The sequence below is a fragment of the Monoraphidium neglectum genome, assembly GCF_000611645.1.
Source record: "Monoraphidium neglectum strain SAG 48.87 unplaced genomic scaffold scaffold00210, whole genome shotgun sequence".
Taxonomy (NCBI): Eukaryota; Viridiplantae; Chlorophyta; class Chlorophyceae; order Sphaeropleales; family Selenastraceae; genus Monoraphidium; species Monoraphidium neglectum.
Genome location: NW_014013418.1, coordinates 2,818 through 21,030, shown reverse-complemented (window position 1 = coordinate 21,030; position 18,213 = coordinate 2,818). Strand labels below are relative to the sequence as shown.

Below are 18,213 nucleotides of genomic sequence, written 5' to 3'. Positions count from 1 at the left end.
GCCGTTTGCGTGAGCCTGTTGAGTCGTACTTGTGCTGCTATCAGGTGATTGTGTGTCATACGCCCGACGGTTGGCTTTGGAGGATTGTCAGTGCGTCCGGGCACCACCTCGCTCTTGCTGGGTTGCAATCCGAGTGCAGGCGCATGAGAGTTGTCGGCGGACCAGACTGACCGCTGCCCACGCGGCGCCTGTGGGAAGCGAGGCGCCACCCAGCACGGGACCTTGCGACGCGGCCCACCAGGAGACTAGACCACCCGCCACCCGCAGCTGCGAGCGCCCCTCAACCCCGCGGCCCTCCCTCCGCCCTTCGGCACCTGCGGCCGCACCCGCAGCAGCCATGGTGGGCACCCTCGACGCGCCGCCACGCCGCAAGGCGCCGTTTGCGTTTTTCAAGTCTGAGCAGCCCTCGAAGGATGACAGCTTGGTTAAGGGCGACGGCGGCTGGGGCTCCCATGGCGGCTCCAACGGCGGTTCAGACGTGGACGGCGAGATGATATGGAACGAGTCCATCGCCGACGCGCTTGGTTACGGCAAGAAGTGAGCGACCAGGCAGCGTGGGGCCACTCAGTCCCCTAGGCTCGCCCCGGAAGCGTCGGGGAAGCACGTTGGAAGGCGCTGCGGAGCCGCAGGCACCGGCGGGAAGCTGCCCGCGGCGCATCCAATCCCCTCCCCTGAGTTCCCCAGTACCCTGTCCTGGAGCAAGCCGCACCTCCCGACGCTGCCAGCGGCACTGATGCTGATACCCCCCCTACCCATCACTTCTTCCGCACCCCGGCTCAATAACAGGGGCCGCCCTGGCGCCGCGTTTCAATGGTGGATCCTGGTGTTGGCCACCCTCACCTGCATCGGCAGCTTCATTGCCTGGGCGGTGCTGGTGGTGCGCGGCAGGAACGCCACCGACACCGCCATGAAGATCCTGGGGGTCCACTTCCCTTGGTGAGCCCCCTGCCGGGCCGGGCCCCTGCAACGCATACATACCGAGGAAGCCTGACCCGGAATCCTGGCTTCCTCGCCTGCCCACAAACCTTGTGCCTCGTGCTTTTGTGGTGGATTTGGATGTGGATTTGGGGACAGGGGAGTGTCCACTCTATGTCCCAGCGCAGCCGACGCCGGTGTCACTCGATCGCCGTCTGCGCTCTGCAGGTGGGACGCCATCAAGGCGCTGCTCGTGGTGACCGCGGTGCTGTACCCCTTTTTCGTCACCCTCGCCGTCCTCGTCAGCGCGTGGCGCGCCTATCTGGCAAAGACGCTCGACATCCACCGGCCCAGTGAGCGCGCGCGGGCGCGGGCGGCCGCAGCGCGCGGAGCGCGGCCGCCGGGGCCTGTCGTGTGCCCGCCCCGGGGCGCGCTGCCCGCCTCGGCGCGACGGCGCCCACGCCGGCGCCACCGACCCGCCAGTCACCTCTCCCCGACCCAACCCGGCGCCCCGAAACTGACACCCCCCTCGCCCACCCCTCTTCCCCATCCTCCCCAGACGCCCACTGGCGCACGTGCTGCCGCCGCTTCCAGGCCCTCAGCGCCGTCGCGCACGCCCTCCTCTGGATCATCGTGGTCTTCATAGTCGTGTCTGTCGCCGGCCACGCGGTCTGGGGCTACATGGCCCAGATGCTCGACATCGTGGGCACGCGCGCCGTCGCGCTCATCGGGCCCGTCTGGTCGAGCGTCTCGCGCGTGGCCGACTCGTCGCGCGCGCTGTCGGACCGGTTCACCGGCCTGCTCGAGTCGCTGCCCAGCATCGGCGGCCGCAGGCTGCTGGAGGAGGCTGACGCCGCCGGCGCCGGCCAGACCGTCGGGGCGCTGCTCGCTGTCGGGGGCGCGGGCGCGGCCGGCCGGGGGCTGCAGCAGTCTGTGCCCCTGCTGAGCGGCCTCGGGCAGCTGGCGCAGGGCATCGCGCAGGGCATCAACGCGGCCGCGTCGGCGATCCCGTCGGCGATCCCCGGCCTGCCGGCCAACATCACGATCCCAGGGCTGCCGCAGCTGCTGCCAAACGGCAGCTCGAACCCACTGGTCGGCGCAATCACGGACGTCACCAACGCGATTGAGGGGCAGATCTTGAACCCCAACGGGTGCCCAATCTACTGCATTGACCTTCGGTCAGAGAAGTGGTGGGTGGACCCCAGCGCAGGTGAGGGGCTGCGGCTGCTCAGGGGAGTGGGGGTTGGTGGGTCAACATCGTATGGCGCTCGCAAACCAGACTCGAGGCTGGGCTTGCATGGCATGTGGTTCCTGCAGGAACGCACGGGTGTGCATCACAAGCGTCATGGGAGCACTCTGGTTGCTGCTACTTGACACTTGCTGAGCGCCTGGCAGCCCGCCTCGCCTCCGCAGCCCGGGGCTGCGGTGTCAGCGCTCAACGCCCCCCCCCCTCCCGCCCACCCTGCACCTGCCGCAGGCTGCGTATGCAACATGGACCGCGTGCAGGCGGCTTTGCCCTTCCTGAACCGCGCCTGGAAGGCCATCATCCCCTCTGTCATCGCGCTGATCTTCATGTACATTGGCGCCTCGTGGCTGCTCATGCACGGCGCTGCGCAGTGGGCGCGCACCCGCAGCGAGGCCAAGCTGATGGCGCGCATCCCGGGGGCCGCCGCGGCGCATGCGGCGGCAAAGGATGCCGCGGCAAAGGCAACTGCGCAGGCGGCGGAGGGGGAGCGCGCCTCGGCGCCGCTCGCCACTGTGTGAGCGGCGCGCAGTTGCCGACGACGGCAATGGCAGAGGGCTTTCGCTTGGGCCACCTGCCAGAATCTGCAAAGCGCCGCAGCCCCCCAGGGCATTGGGTGTCCTTTGTTGCATAACTTGGTTGCGATTGCGTCTGTTGCGCGCTGCCCGCTCCGTCCGTTGGCTGCAAATAAGCCAGCGTGCTTGACCCGGGGCCCCCTGTCGTGGGGCCGCCCTCCCTTGTAGCCCCGCGACATGACGACTGTAAGGGGCTGCACCACCCTGGTTTAGGATGCTCGATTCCACCCCCTGCAGGCAGTGCATGGGGACCATTTGGCCACCAACGGCCTTTGATGGCTTGCAGCCCCCCCCCCCCACCTCAACCCCCTGGTGCCGGGGTTAAGACCTCCCGCCATGGGCCCCTGCTGGGTTGGCTCCCCATAGTATCATACCTGTGTGGCGAAATTGTGGTGGCTGTTGCATCCTAATGTGTCTGGCCCTCGCGTTTCGTGTACATGGTAGGTTGATGAGAAATTTGGTCACACGGATACAAACGATATGCATCCCCCTTCCCCCGCTCATGGCCAGCCTTCTAAGGACGGTTTCTGGTCCAGTTGTGCAGTGCCAACGCTGCGCCGCGCGATGGCGATGGGCACGCGGCTGTAATCAATGCTTTTCAAGGACGGATCCTGCAGCGTGCAGTGCGGATGCAGGCGGTGGGTGAGAATGTTAGTCGTGCATAGGTGCAGAATCCCTTGTACATGACTGCGTGCTGGAATTTGGCCGCCCGGCACCTATGCAGCTGCTCAGCTGCATAGGTTTGTGGTTTCCAACGGACTGGGGTCCCATACCACAAGCAAAAAGCATCGCAAGCAGGAGGGTTGCAGGCCCAGCGGGCTGTAACCAGTCTTACTTGGATGCATGAAGTTGGATTAGTTGCAACGGTAGCTTCCACATCATCGCTGCGCTTGCTGACAAGGAAAGCACATACAACAGCCCCATGCCCCAAGCTGCTGGAAAGAGAGAACATTCAAAGCATTGTCATCAGGTGAATATGCTTACAGTTTCAAGGGTTGGGCGCTGCCAAGGAGATGGGAATGCGCCAAACTCCACACAGGGCGTGCGTGCGCGGGGGGAGCAAATATGGGCAGGGTGTGTGCAGGTCGAGCCGCCTCTCCAACAATGTACTACGCGAAAAACCACTGTAGGTGAATGTCACCTTGGAAGCGCTCAGGGGCAGTGCTGAGCGACTAATTTAACCGGCAGTATCCCTGCACTTCTTCAAGCAAGCTTCGGTTAGGTGGCGGTGGAGTTGGGGGAGGGGGACTGTACAAACCTCAGCGCTGGAGGTAACGGCGTAGGGGGTGGGCGCAACGGGCCCTTGGACGCCCCCAGAGCTGGACCGTGCTTGCTCGCTCAATGGATCATCAGAACGACAAACAAATGCAAAGAGACCGGGGCCGTCCGGCACGCGCTGGCGCGTGCCTCCACGTGGGGGGCCGGGCAGGTCTGTGCCGCGGTGCCCGCACGCACCCGTGAACAAAGATCGCCCGCGCGGCGCCTGTATGTATACGCGCGCACGAAGGGCCGAGACGATGCATGGTGTTCCGACCGACGCACGTGCAAAAAACAAACGCCGCCGTGGGCAGTCAACAGCCGCTGCCAACTACGCAAGCAGCCACGGCCGCCCCGGATCAGAACTGGATGAGCGCCTCTTCCTTGTGGCCGGCCTTCTCAAGGTTGGGGATGCAGGCGAACTTGATCATACCGGGCGGCCCGCACATCGCCACGATGGAGTCGTCACCGGCGGGCAGCAGGTGCTCCCGGATCATGGCCTCGTTGATGTGCCCAACGCTGTACTTCCAGCCCTCAGACACCTCCCTGTCCGGTGGATCAGGAGAGGAGAGGTGGCACCAGGGTTGGCAAGGGAATGCGGTCAGGGGCGTTTGTACGGACGCCTGGAGACAGGCCCCTCTCGTGTTCAGATGGCTGATTTGAGGCAACGGGCGCACTCTGCCGCTGCCGCCGGCGCGGCCGCGATTGCAAGCACTGCGCCCGCTGCCGCCCCGCGCCGCGCTCCAAGAGCGCGCGCACCTGTCGCAGGTGTAGTGCAGGTGGAAATTCTGCGGCCGCGCCTCGGCCATGGCCTCCAGCTCCTCGCGCAGCAGAATGTCGCCCTCCGTCTGGTTGGCGTAGATGAGCGACACCTGCGGTCGACAATGCGGCCGGGCGGGCGGGCGGCGTCCTGGGTGAGAGGACAGACACCAACCGCCCACGGATGGCGCAAGGGGCGCGGCAAGGCAAAGACGAGAACAGCATTCCTGCAAAGGTGACCGTGAATTTGCAATGCACCTACAGGCAGCGGTCAGCTCGGGTCAAGAACTGCCGCGCACAGGCAGGCAGGCAGGCAGGCAGGCAGGCAGGCAGACGGGTTTGGCGCCTTGCGCCCCCAGCCGCACGCGTCCAGCTGCCTGCCAGGTGTCCAGCCACTCCACCGGGGCCCCACCTGTGTTGTGTCCTCGGGGTCCTCGCAGATGGAGCGGATGACCTGCCAGCAGGGCGTGATGCCTGTGCCGCCCGCAATCAGGCTGATGCGCTTGGCGGTGGCTGCGGGACAAGGCGGGCGGGAGAGGAGGCAGACAGACATCAGAGGGGGGTTGCAAAAGAGTTGTGCTCGCCTGCACTGGGTAGCCTGAAACGAAGCCAGCGCTTTCATGCAACCTGCAACAAGCTTCCTTTTGCAGATGATTGATGTTTCCTTTTCTGCAAAGCAATCATAGGCAGTGTCCTGCCTCACACGGAGCCCGTGCTCACCGGGCTTGTTGTTGAGAGTGTATGTGCCGCGGCCGGTGTACACAAAGTGCCCCACGGGCCCCTTGACCTCCACCTCGTCCCCCAGCGCCAGGGAGTCCAGGTGCTGACTCATCTTGCCGCCGTCGGGGAACTTGGGGTGCTCGTTGGCCCTGAGAGAGGCGGGGTTGGTTGTTAAGAAGGTTGGAGGCAAGGGTCAGCAGGAGCCGGTAGTGCTGGGCAGTGAGCAGGCAGCATCACAGTCAGTCTCAAAGGCAGGCCAGACAAGCCAAGGTCGTTGCGTGTGTACACACAAACAGCCCAAACGCTCACTCACGCAAACAAATCAGAAGCGCTCACACACACACAGAGGTATACACACACAGAGGCATACGCACACATGTTTTACCGCGCCTGCCCCTCACCTGTAGACCTTGATGACCAGGTCAAAGTACCCCAGGTCGGCGTCCTTCGACGTGGGCGTGTAGGCGCGCATCACGTTCTCCCCGTCGATGTTGGCGTACAGGAACACGTGCTTGCCGGTCGGCAGCCCGAACTGCGCATTGGAGATAAAGGGATGGGAGGGGGGTTGGCAGCAGAGGCAGCACAAAGGGCGACGCTGGAGCGGCAGCAGAAGGGCGGTGAGGCAGGGATGCGAAACGCAGCATGCAAGGTGGATTGCTTGTATTCTCAAGGGAGGTGGGGCGACGACGAGGTGGGGAGCAGGCCGGCGCGGTCCCAAGGGGGCTCCAGAGGGGCGCCACGTGCGGCAGCATCGCGCACCTTGTGCTGCGGCGACGGCAGTCCGAACCGGAACAGCCGCACGTTGTGGCTGAGCTCCCGCCGCTCGATCAGCGGCACCGCCAGCTTCTTCCGCGGGTTGAGGGCCACCAGCTCGCCGGCGCCGACGCCGTTGACCACGGGCGCGGGCGCGGCCGCGCCCTTGTGCACGCCGTTGGCTACGACGCTGATCGTGACGCTGGCGCCCGCCTCCTTGGACGCCGCCGCCGCCGCCACCTGCTCGGGCGTTGCCAGGTCGCCGATGTAGTAATCGGCGAGCATTCCCTTGGCCTTTGAGGAGTGGATGCCGTTGAACTCGTCGGTCGCGTCCATGCCCGTGCTGATCAGGATTGACTCGGCACCGCCAGGGTGGTCTGCCAGGAAGGGCGTCGCGTCGTACACCTGGCGGTTGGTGGGGACGCGGTTGGGGTGGATGGGTGTCGGTGCCAGACTCTAGAGGTCTGCAGGCGAGCGGCGGGGCGGCGTGGGAGGCTGCCTGGTGCGGCCGCTTCTGAGAAGCGAGGCCGGCACGAGCGCGCAGCTGCCAGCGCGGGCCGGCCTCGGCCGACGGGGCCCAGCCTGCAAAGCGCTGAGGTGGTGGCGGCCCTGGGCCCCAGCCCCCGAGCTCCCTAGCTGTGCCCTGGCGTCTGTTGGAAACTACCACCGCGGGTGCGCAGCCGGCGACCGGCCAGCCAGGGCCCTCACAGCAGCTGCCCGCCCCCTCACCTTGCCCTCGTGAACAAACCAAGCGCTCTCCTCAGTCGTGTGCTTCTCCACCTCCTCCATCGTAATCAGCCGCACCCCGCTGGTGGGCGCGACCTTGGCCACCACCGGCGCCGCCGCCGCCGCCTGGGCGTCCGCCAGCCCCTGCCGCGCGAGGTTCTCCTCCTCGCGCCAGCCGACGTTGCCCCGCTCGCCCACCGGCACGGGCGCCGGGTGCTGGAAGCGCAGGCCAATGTTGCCCTGCGCCGCGAAGGGGGATGGTGGGGGGGCGCCATGTGAGCAAGGAAGGGTGGGTCGGGGAAGGATATACACCAGGCTCACCCTGCTACTGATGGCGCGAGCTGCACACTGCTGTCCGGACCGCTGCAGGCGCCGTGAACCCCCAGGTGGTTCACTCGCCTCCCCAAGCAGATGCGCAAGCCCAAAGCCTTTGAATCTGAAAGCTCGCACTTCTTGCAGCACCAACATCAGCGAAACCCCAAAATCGGAAACCCCTGAGCAAAACCCTGATTCAAACCACTCAAAAAAACCACCTCATGTCCCCCCCTGGTGGCGCACCTGGTCGTCCACCTGGCGGTGAATCTTCACGCGGTAGTAGCAGTTGTTCATCATGCCCATCACGTTCCACGTGATGTATGCCGGCTGCCCGTTCTGGCTGCTGTCCCACGCGCGCACCAGCGCCTCCTTGCAGCCCAGGAAGTCAAAGGTCGTGGCCTGGAAGGACCAGTGGACCCAGCACCAGTACCTGCCTGGGGGTGGGAAATAGGGGGGGACGGCGAGCAGCGAATGCATGAGCCTTGCAGGGCAGCCAAAGGGAGGGATTAGCTCCACACATATGCGCCGCGCCAGCGGCTCAAAATCAAACAGCCTGGACGTCGTCCCCTCCCCGCCGGCCGCCACATGCCCTCGGCTTCCCCTGCAAGCCGCCCAAGGCGCCGCCGCAGGCTGCAGCAACCACCGCAGGCCTCCGGCGTGCGGCCCCCGCCAGTCGCTCACCGTACGAAGTGGGCTCTTCGAAGCGCTTGATCTCCGCCTGCTTCCACGTCGCGCCGTCGTCCAGCGAGATCTCGACCCTCGTGACCTTCCGGCCGCCGCCGGTGTAGGCGTAGCCGCTCATCTCGTAGGGCCGGTTGGTGGCCAGGGGCACGACCTCGTCCTGCCAGGGGCGGCTGATGGCGCTGTTGATGTTGAGCTCGTTGATGATGAAGTCGGGGTTGTACCACCAGCCTGGGGGGCGGGGAGGGCGAGGCAGGGGCCCCAGGCGAGGCAGGGGGAGGTTTCAGATGAAAGACAGAGCCCAAAGACATAGCTGCAATACGAGGCTGCCTTGCCAAGGGGTTCACGCCAGCTGCGAAATCAGGCAGCCGGCAAGCGCGAAAGCAGCGGCGTCGCGGCGGCTCACGAGGCCCCCGCGCCCTGCAGTCTTGACCCTACCCCCGCCCCAACACAAGACCGCTCTGACAGGTCCAGGCGCGGCGCGCCAGGCGCGCCGGTTGTGGGTGCAGGAGTCGGCTCACCCTCCTTCGTCGCCAGCTCAGCGTCGACGTGGGGCGGCAGCACGCGGTTGTCCATGTAGTGGTAGTGGTTGTCCGACTCCTGCGGCGAAGTCCGAGGATAAATCGGTCCAATGTTGAGAGAGGGCCAAAGGCTGACCGCGTGGCCAGCAGCCCCTGCTGTGGCAAAATCAAAGGCCGCGCAGGCGGCCCGGGCCGGCTTGCCTCGCGCCAGGGCGCCGCTGTCGCCTGCGCTGGCAGGGGCCCTCACAGCCCCTGCTTTCCCGACCTAGAGCGTGTGCGGCGTCGATTCCTCCAGCGCACCCGCAGGCGGGCGCACCTGCTCGGTGACGGTGATGTGGCACAGCCACTTGACCATGCGGCCGCCGATGAACCCAGGGATCAGCATGCGCACCGGGAACCCGTGGTCTGGCGTCAGCCAGCGGCCTGCAGGCGGCACGGAGACCGCGGGCGGCAGCGCTGGGGTCAGCCATGCTGCCCTGCTGCCGTGGAAGCTATTGAGTGGGAGCCGCGTTCTGCCCCGAGGCGAAAGCCTGGGTCTGCGCAACCCTGCCTGGCCGCGCCACAACCCAAACCCCAGCCCGACTTGTGCACTGTAAAACCAATGTGCGCATGAACACAAACGCATGCCCGTACGCAAGCGCGCACCGTTCTGCTTGTACGCGACCAGCACGTCGTTGCTGTCGTCCAGCGCGTAGGGCAGGCGCACGCTGGTGCCGTAAGAGCCGTCGCTGCCCTTCGGCAGCTCCCCCAGCGGGCCCCTGAAGCACACGTACTTGGCGGCGCCGCTGGTGTCGACGCCCACATGGCGCAGCAGGTCGCCGAGGCGCACGCCTGGGGGGTTGCCGCGTGGCGGCCCGGGTTGCGGGGACGGGCGGGGCGGCGCAGCAGGCCAGCCTGAGGAGCACCGCCACCCTATGTACAGCCCCCAAAACTACCACGCCCAACCCCAAACCCAAGAGAGCGCAGCGCGGGGGGGCGTGGCTCGCCACCAGTAAGATCACCCACCCGTCCAGTAGCTGGTGGACACAGCACAGGGCCCCCAGTTGAATCCGATCGACTTCTTGATCATGTTCTCCTCCTTGCGCCTGTTGCCCGCGCACACCAGCGTCACCGGCAGCGTGACCGACGGCAGCGTCAGGAGCTCGTCCATGCTCATTGAGCAGGGGCGGTCCACCAGGCCGCTGATGTCGATCCTGGGAGCGCGAACGCGTGTGGTGAGGCGGACAGGAGAGGTTGGCCGGGGGCTCTCTGTTGGAAGGCAGGCTGGCAAAGGAAAGGGCGCTCGGCGAGCACCGGGCGGGGGTTGGTTGGCAGCCGCAGGGGCGAGTCAGCGGCGCGGAGGCGGCGGCGGAGGGGCCGAGCCGGCCTGGCCTTGGGATTTCAGGCAGGGGGCGGCGCAGCGCGCGCACCTGTGCGTCGCCCAGTCGAGCTTGGGCACGGCGCCGTGGTTTCGGACGTAGTGGATGGACGGCGGCGTGATGAAGCCGGCTGCCATGAGGTCCTGCATGGCCGGCTCGCAGTTAAGCGGGTGGCGGCCGGTGAGGCGCACGATGCGGGGGTCGCGGGGCACCCAGTTGTCGGGGGTGTCGGCGTCCTTCGCGTCAACAGCGGTGGCAGGCACATGGAGGGCCTGTGCGCGGGTGCGAGAGGGGGCACATGCGCCAGGGGCCGGGGGGACGCCGCGTTGGATGCGGGGCAGCGGCAGCTGATAATGTATTGGGTATATTCCAAGGCCTGAATATGGCTCATGCGGGGGCTGGGTTGTGCGCATCGGGCAGATTGCGCATCACGCAGCAGCAGAGCAGTGTGCATCACATGGCCCCTTCTGGGGGGCATGTGGCGGCATAGCAAGACGCTCGCCGATACATCGAATCGCGATAATACAGAGTATATAATGGTCATAAGCGCCGCGCGAGGTGCTGCAACCTCCGAGGCAGGAGGATGGCATTCTTGGGCCCGCAGCTTACCCAGTCTTTGCCTCCGCGTACGAGCGGGGGCTCCTCGGGTGCTTTTCCTTTTGTATGAGCCATGGATTCCACTGTCTCCACCGTCATTTTTGCTCGCGTTTCGTGGTCAAGCCAGTGCAAGCACGGTGAAAAGCCTTGCAACGCACGTATCTTGGGGGCTCGTATTACGATAGGAGTTTGTACCTGGAGTAGCGCAAGTACGCTCTTGAAGAGGAGAGGGAGGACGGAGTCGACATGGGGGCGCGGGCAAAGGGCCACGGGGCACCTGTGCAAAGAGGCATGGGTACAGACCTTCCGCCAAACACCGAGTGAACGATTGTGTTTTGTCAAAAATGCAACGACAACTGACGTTATTGCACAACACACTCCAGACACGGCTGATTCAGGGGTGGGGGGTCGGTAGATATTGCACCAGGCGAGGGCCGTCTAGGCCATGATGCGGCTGGGCTCGCCCTTTGCGCCCCCAGCGCTCAGCCCTCCGCTGGCCATTAAGTGTGCCCAGAGCATTTAGGTGGCGTCCGCGTATGCTACAAATGGGTCGCTTCGCATCAAGAAAGGTGCCTGGGCCATGCAACCAAGCAGCAACGCACCCAGGCGCCGCTAAAGTTGAAGTTGCTGGTGGGGCCGCTGTGGAAGATAGCCTGTGCTCCCATACCTTGGGCTCCTCTAGGGCTGCTCCAACTCAAACCCCTCGTCATCAGCGCAAAAGTAGCACAATATGCATGGGGCTTGCACCACTCAGCGTGCGTGTCTCGTCCCGCTCGCTGGAGGGTGGTGGTTCGGGGGCGGCTGCGGGCCGCGCTGGTGATGGCTCGAGAGAGCTCATGCTATCAATGCCGGAACAACTGCCTTGAGGATCTTCATGTTGAAAAGGCAGGTGGCACAAAGGGCTTGAGCACTTTTGTCCACTCAAAGCACTGGGAACATACATAACAAGTTGTCGTCTCAGGTGCTAGCAAAAATGCCTTCATGTGCTTGAGGCGATACGATCCCTTCAAAAATTGCTGAACTCAACTACATTGCTGCTTACAGTATGTGGCACCCTCTGCTCATGTGCCTCACGCACACAACACAATATGACAACAGTCTTGTGGTGTGTGGGGTACTCATCCTCCTTGGCTGCAGATGACGCCCAGTAATGCCGCCACCACTTGCAACCTCTCCCTTGACGACTCAAATCGGGTTGAGAAGGCCACCATTTGCAACAGATCTTGCTGTGGAATTAGCCCCAACTTGACAGTACCTGTGGCTCAGTGCCAGGACTCAAGGCTCGGGCGGACAGCTCACGGGTCGGCACGGTTCGCAATTCGCCCGACGACCTGCTGCCATACTGGATGCAAAACTGTTTCACACAAAACTCACATGCTCCACCTGATACAAACATTTGCCGGGGAAGGCTGGACCAGCACTTGGGCGTGGCAGCACATGGTCATGTGGGATCCCGGGGCGGAGGGGTAACATGAACGGCGAGCCCATCAATAGCCTTTGCCCGGCCTGCGCCTTGTGCGCAATTTTCTAGAACACGGGATGCGACTGTGGTTTTTGCTGCGTTTCTGATAGCTGTGTCCTCGCAAGGCCAACGCCTCCGCACCTCCCACAGGTGCGAATGGTCAATTGCGTAGGGTCTGCCCTGCTCACCGTGCGACACACTCGCTCGCACTGCGCTCGCAAAGCAAACATCATCAACAGGCGACGCATCGTAGACCTTCACTGGAGCAGCCTCAACCATGGATCTCTCGCTGGACGCTGCCAGTGCTCTGCCGACACCGGTACGCCTTTGAGCGTGTTTTGGGGGTATGATGAGTGCCGCTGACGGCCCCTAAGCGGCACAGAGGCAAACGGCGGCCGCTGCTGCTCTCGCCCCCTCGCCGCAGGAGGAGCAGGCCCACAAGGAGCGCGAAGCTCTTGACAAGTTGCGGCAGTTTGTGCTACTACATGGTAACAACCCTGGCCTTGGCGAGGGCTCCGGCCTTGCTGAGCTTGGCTTTGCGACCGTGCCAGCATCTTTGCTGAACGGGAACGTCCTTCTTGTTGCTCCCTCGCAGATGGTGTCTGGGAGGACGGCTGGTCCTGCCGCATGCGCTTCCGCGTGACTGCAAGACGGAACGGCAAGATGGGGCGCACCACCGACAACGTGAGCGCTGCGCCAACCGTCCGCTTCTGGACCTGTCCCCCTCCCCCCCTGCACCCCCTTGGACCCCTCCTGACGCCCCTCCCCATCGCTACAACACCTGCAGTACTACTACAGCCCCTGTGGCCAGTCTTTCCGAAACTACCGCCAGGTCTCTGAGTTCCTCGGCCTCAGCGTCGCCAGGGAGGCCGTGCGCGGCAAGCCCGGCCCCAAAGCTGCCAAGCGCGCCGCCGCCCTGCCGGCTTCGCCGTCGTCGGGCTCCTCGTCCGGCACCGTGGATTTTGGCATTGGTGCAGCAGGTTTTTCGTGGCGGCGAGTGGGCCACGCAGCATGCAGCAGCGCCAGCAGCCTCAACGGAGCCGTCAGTGGCCCGACCAGCGACGACTGCGCCGCGTCGGCGCCGCCTCCGCCGCCGGCCAAGAAGGCGCGCACAAAGGGCTCGGTCGCAGCGCGGCGCAGCCCGGTGCCGGCTCCCCGGCTGGCGCCGGCGCCTGGTTTCGAGGCCCTCGCGCCCCTGTTCCTCGGCTGAGCGCCCTCAGGCTCTCGCAGCCGCCTCGCCCCTACCTCAGCCACCTGCAAGGCTGCAAAGCAACGCTGCTGCCCTCGGCCTCCCATGCAGCCTCATGTTGCCACAACCACAATGCCCGCCCGCAAATACTCTGCACGCCTCGGAACCCAGGGATTACGGCTCTCACCAGCTCAAACAACGGCTCGGATCCCGTGAGATCTCCGAAAGCTGTGGCTGGGCCTGGCCTAGTACCGTGCGAAGGAATTCGCGTGGGAAGAGCTGGGTGCTGTAGTCCCTTCCCGTCCAATCCGGCCCTTGGGGTTCAATGCCCTGGCCGTCGCCGCAACGCCTGTACATGGCTGCATTTTACAGTGAAGCCACGCTTTGGGGGGCAGGTTTTTGTAAACAAAAGGCGATCGCGCATTGCCTAGGCTCACCCCGCCCCCCCCCCCATCATAATATATCACTGGTTCGTGTTGCAAGAGACCCACCAGGAGGCGATTGAGCTAGGACTGCAAGGTTTCCCCACTTGTGGGACACTAGATGCGTCCCGCATTCCATTCAACGCCCCAGCCTCTGCCACCCCTTGAGCAGCGCGCCAGCCCGCACGCCGCGCTGCGCAGCCGGCGCCGCCGCCGCCGCTGTGGCTGCTGTGGTCGGCGTGCCCGCCCCCAGCGGCGCCGCCCGCGCGGCCGCGGCCGGCGCGCACGCGATCCAGGCAGCACCTGGGTAGGCGGTCGATGCCGTCGCGGGCGCGCAGTCGGCGGGCGTGTTCACATAGCAGAAGTATGAGTCATCGCCGTAGTCCAGTCCGTGCTGCGCGCAATCCGCCTTGCCCACATCCACGCCGCCGCTGACCCCCGTCGCCGTGCAGCCGCACGCGCCGCCGCCGGCTGCCGCCTGCCCCGGCGCCGTCGCAGTTTGGGGCCTGCTTGAGGTCGTGACTGTGGTGGCGTCCGCGGGCGTGTCCGCGCCGCCTGCGGCGAGCGCAATCTGCTGCTGGATCCAGCCCCCGTAGGCCCGCACGTCAGTGTATACCCCCGGGAAGCCCTTGCGGCCGCAGCCGCTGCCGAACGAGACGACCCCAAACTGGGTGTCCGCCGCGGCGGCGCCGCCGGCCGCGGCGGCGGGCGCGAAGAGGGGGCCGCCGCTGTCGCCCTGGCAGGCGTCGGCGCCGCCCGAGGGCACGCCTGCGGGGGTGCGGCGGAAGGGGAGGGGCGGTCGGCGCGGTCGGGCGTCCTCTGCACGCCTGGTGCACAGCGCAACCGGGCGGACCCTCGCCCTTGGACCCCCAGCGCAGCAGCAGGGCCCTTGCACGTGCTAGGGAGTGGGAGGGCGCAAAGACCGCAGCCCCACCCCTCCACACGACGCCAATACCTGAGACTGATCCAGCTGACCACCCCCGCCTTGCGCCCCAATGGGCTGTGCGGTTGACCCTGGCCCGCCAGCCCCACGCCGCCCCACCTGCACAGATCTGCGCCTGCGCGTCGCCCAGCATGCCCGCGTAGCTGATGTTGCACCCGGCGGGGCTGATGACGTCAACGTTGGTCATCATCAGCGACTCGGACGCGGTGCCGCCCTCCTTGGTTAGACCGAAGCCAATCACCGTCAGAGGCGTGCCGTCAGGCAGCGTGTCGTTGCCGGCTGGGCGACGGCGGGGAGATGAAGGGAGGGGTCAAGTGGGCGTGGGTGGGTGTGAGCGACCAGCATGCAGGGACGAGGGTGTGGGAAGGCGGCCAGCACGTGGGGACACCCGCCTCAGCAGTGCAGTGCTCTCATCATCTGCAAAAAAGCAGCCTGCACTCTCACTAAAGCATTGTTGCTGATCTGTAGCTTTCGTCACACACGCACATGAGTGCTGATGCGTGCGTCACACTGAACACACTCACACAACACATATGCACGCGCACATGCCACACACATACATGCAAATGCACACACGCGCGCATGTACTTCCTCCCTGGCCCTTCAGCGCCATCTTGTCCGATTGGTCTACTCACCCTGCGCGAGCCGCACAGGGGTGAACCTGGACGCGCCGTTGAAGAAGCACAGCGCAATGTCATTGCGCGCTGTCGAGGGCGTCCAGCCCGCGTGGACCACCGATCGCGTGCAGCGCGCCCGGTCGTAGTTGTTGTCGATGAGGGAGGCCGCCGTGCTGTTGGCTGCGGTGCGGAAGTACCTGCGGTTGGGGTGGAGGTTGGCAGGCAGGTTTTTGTTGGGTAGCTGCGCGAAAAGTACACGTGTTCGAGCTGCCAGGCGGCTCTGAGCTCCAGTTGCCAGGCCGGCCTGCTCGCTGAGCGATCCTGCGCAGCCGAGCGCTCGGCCCTGATGGCTTGGCTCTACAGACAGGAGCATGATCTTGCACTGCATGGAAGGAGTTGCACTAAATCTGCACTGCACCCCCACCAACCGTATTGCGTTTCCTTTTTGCACTCTCTCCCTACCTCCCAACCTCGATCATGGGATACTTGAGGGCGTTGCTAGCCTGGTCCAGGCAGCTGCGCGGGCGCAGGTGGAGGTTTGGGGCCAGCCCGGGAGGGTCGCAAGTTTGAAAACAGCTTTCCGCTCCGCGGGTGAGGGCATCCATGACCGCAGCACAAATCTCGTGCGTGATTTGATTAGCATCCGTGTAACAGCCCAGCTGCAATTGCCTCACGCACTGGAGCCCAGCCTCCTGCTGGTGCGCGACTCACTGGGCGGCCGTGAGCACGACGTTTGGCGCGATGAGGGAGCAGCCACAGAAATGGAAGTCCGTTGTTGCAGACCTCATGCTGCAGAACCACTGAAAGGCGGGGAGTCAAGGGAAAGGGTGGGGTGTTGCTACCGAGTCGTATGCGGGCTGGTTTGCAGTGGGTGCCGGGCGCGGCCAAAATGGATGGACAAGCATGAGCCGCAGATGGATAGACAGACATCGCAGGGGCAAGCGCCTTCCTTGGCGTTGCAGGATGACTCCCTTCACGGCAAGCGCTCTCACCTTGAACCGTGCGGGGGGCGCTGTCTTGCCGCCGACGATCTTGTAGTCCCACTCGCTCGGCAGCATGCCCCCCAGAACACTGGCGGCCGACGACGCCAGGAGCTTGGCACCAAAGCCGGCACGCATCTGCGCCTCTGGGGGCTGCCCCTGCACCTGTGCATCCTGCTGCTGCTGCTGCTGCTGAAGCGGCCCCGACTCTGAGGCGCCCTCGCCTTCGGCGCTGCTGCTGTCGGATTGCATCAGGCGGCGCGCCAGGGGCTGGGTGTGGAGCGGCGGCGCGATCGCCAGGTGATGCAGCATGGTCCCAAGGTGCTCAGTCAGCAGGAGGCTGTCGGGCATAGGGACGCCGGAGATGAGCTGGGGCAGGAGGCGCGTCGCAGAAGAGGCTGCCGCGCTCCAGGTGGCCCCAAGGACCAGGAGCAGGGCAAGCGCCTGCGGCGCCGCTGCCATGACAGACGTGTTTGACCGGGGTTATGAAGGGACACGCGCCTGGTGACCTGTTCAATGGGTGAGGGGTGGGGGTGTTGAGAGGGGGGCTTCCATCTGACCAACATGTACGAGACGCAAGGGACCGATTCACCGATCTGAGCACCTACCCACACGCCCTGCAGCCACAGCTCACCCGTGATCCGTGCAACACGCCCAGATGACTGCGACTCAAACGGATTTGTCAACCAGTAGTAGGTGCCTTATTTGAGTGAATGTTGCTGTATTTGAGCGCTCAGAGAGAGGTAGCTCGCCGAGGTCCAAGGTCAGCGAGGACAACCATTTCGCGCCTCCCTGCATTCACCTGGTCTTTGGGCCATTGGAATCTGGTGATTGTCGCCACTTTCTGTGACGCGTTGTGTGCTGAACAAGACCCTGCGGATTCGATTGCCGCAACCAAGTGAAATCTGCAAAATCGCACTCGGGAAACAATGGTCAGCCTAACCCCAACCTGTGATAAGCCGTCTTACAAATTGCGGCTTCTGCACGCAGAGGAGGCGCACCGGCGTGCTGCGGCAAGCCGTCTGGGCGCGTGCGTTGTGCTGATTGCGGCATTCTTCGCCGGCGCCTTGCTGCAGGCCCATCTCAGCACAGCCGCTGGCCTCCTGCCGGGCGCCATGCACGCCACCAGTGGCCACCTGCCAGGGCTTGTAGACCCATCGCATGGAGGCTGCGGCGGCACTGTGGGCAAACCCCCAAAGCCCCAGCGGAAGAAGCTTCGCGCACTCGTTGGCATCTTCTCGTCGTTCTCGGTGCCGCACAACCCGAGTGATGACGACAAGGTGCGCCAAGACAGCACTTGCAATACAGCCAGCAGCAGCAGGTTGCCCGCACAGGGCAGGTGGGGGCCGGCGCACCAACCCCCCCGCGTCAGGGTCAGCGCTTTTCCGTCGCCGGCGTGCGTGCAGGCCCTCCTGCCCGCTCAGCGCCGAAGTGCGCGTGCACGCGCGCATGGGAGCCGCTCAACTGTCCACTCCCCTTCCTGTTATGGCATGTAAATCTCGCCCCTTCTGGTGCTGTTCGCTGCAGTACGACTACGAGCGCCGCCGGGCCGCCATCCGCAAGACGTGGTTCTCTGCTGTGAGGAGCAGCTTTGACGAGTGAGCGCGTTTGCTTGGCCGCATGCTTGGACCAACTTGTTTGTACACCCCTCTTACAGGCTATCCGTGGGCAGCCAAAGCCGTGCAGCAACAGCAACAGCTCTAAGTCTGTTTGACAACCCATGCAACAAATGCATGCACCACAACAGCAGCACCCTGCCGCGCCCGCGGCGCAGCCATTGGCTCGCTTGCTGCTGCGTGACGCATCATCCGCCCCTGGTCTGCACGGACACTGCACCGTCGCCCACCTGCCTACCTGTAAGTACAGGTGGGAGCGCCGCCACGGGGTGGTGGTGCGTTTCATTGTGGGTCACAGCGCCAGCGCCGCGGCTGAGAGGGCGATGGGGCAGGAGGCAGCACTCTATGGCGACATGATGAGGCTCCCCGTGCTGGTGGGTCTCTGGAGGGGGGTGCTGTGGTTGCCGCAGCAGGCAGCTGTGCGATGGTCGGCAGGCCTGTGCTGCCGTATGTGCTGCCATGCTGTAATGCTGCGCACGTGAGTAAGTGAGTGAGTGTGTGTGGTGTGTCTAGTGGTGTGTGTGTGTGTGTGTGTGTGTGTGTGTGTGTGTGTGTGTGTGTGTG

The 18,213-nt window shown here is 64.9% G+C and overlaps 4 protein-coding genes across 4 annotated transcripts; 2 read left to right on the top strand and 2 right to left on the bottom strand.

Annotated features, from left to right (window-relative positions):
- Nucleotides 1–337: 337 nt before the first annotated feature.
- On the top strand, nt 338–2,679 carry MNEG_1965 (hypothetical protein; the record flags this gene model as incomplete). The annotated part of the gene is made up of 5 exons (XM_014049557.1): nt 338–537; nt 787–936; nt 1,144–1,268; nt 1,475–2,125; nt 2,393–2,679. The coding sequence occupies 5 exons, from the start codon at nt 338–340 to the stop codon at nt 2,677–2,679; spliced, it is 1,413 nt and encodes a 470-aa protein (XP_013905011.1).
- Nucleotides 2,680–4,349: 1,670 nt separating this feature from the next.
- MNEG_1964 (hypothetical protein) lies at nt 4,350–10,519 on the bottom strand (the record flags this gene model as incomplete). Its single annotated transcript, XM_014049556.1, has 15 exons — nt 4,350–4,536; nt 4,750–4,862; nt 5,162–5,262; nt 5,470–5,618; nt 5,871–6,001; nt 6,229–6,627; nt 6,952–7,188; nt 7,507–7,697; nt 7,945–8,175; nt 8,466–8,544; nt 8,782–8,888; nt 9,111–9,296; nt 9,471–9,658; nt 9,875–10,095; nt 10,433–10,519. 15 exons carry the CDS (start codon nt 10,517–10,519, stop codon nt 4,350–4,352), a joined length of 2,607 nt encoding a protein of 868 aa, XP_013905010.1.
- Nucleotides 10,520–12,545: 2,026 nt separating this feature from the next.
- MNEG_1963 (hypothetical protein) lies at nt 12,546–13,092 on the top strand (the record flags this gene model as incomplete). Its single annotated transcript, XM_014049555.1, has 2 exons — nt 12,546–12,566; nt 12,670–13,092. 2 exons carry the CDS (start codon nt 12,546–12,548, stop codon nt 13,090–13,092), a joined length of 444 nt encoding a protein of 147 aa, XP_013905009.1.
- A 540-nt stretch (nt 13,093–13,632) lies between these two features.
- MNEG_1962 (trypsin) lies at nt 13,633–16,345 on the bottom strand (the record flags this gene model as incomplete). The annotated part of the gene is made up of 6 exons (XM_014049554.1): nt 13,633–14,261; nt 14,536–14,715; nt 15,072–15,250; nt 15,516–15,569; nt 15,765–15,853; nt 16,046–16,345. 6 exons carry the CDS (start codon nt 16,343–16,345, stop codon nt 13,633–13,635), a joined length of 1,431 nt encoding a protein of 476 aa, XP_013905008.1.
- Nucleotides 16,346–18,213: the final 1,868 nt, after the last annotated feature.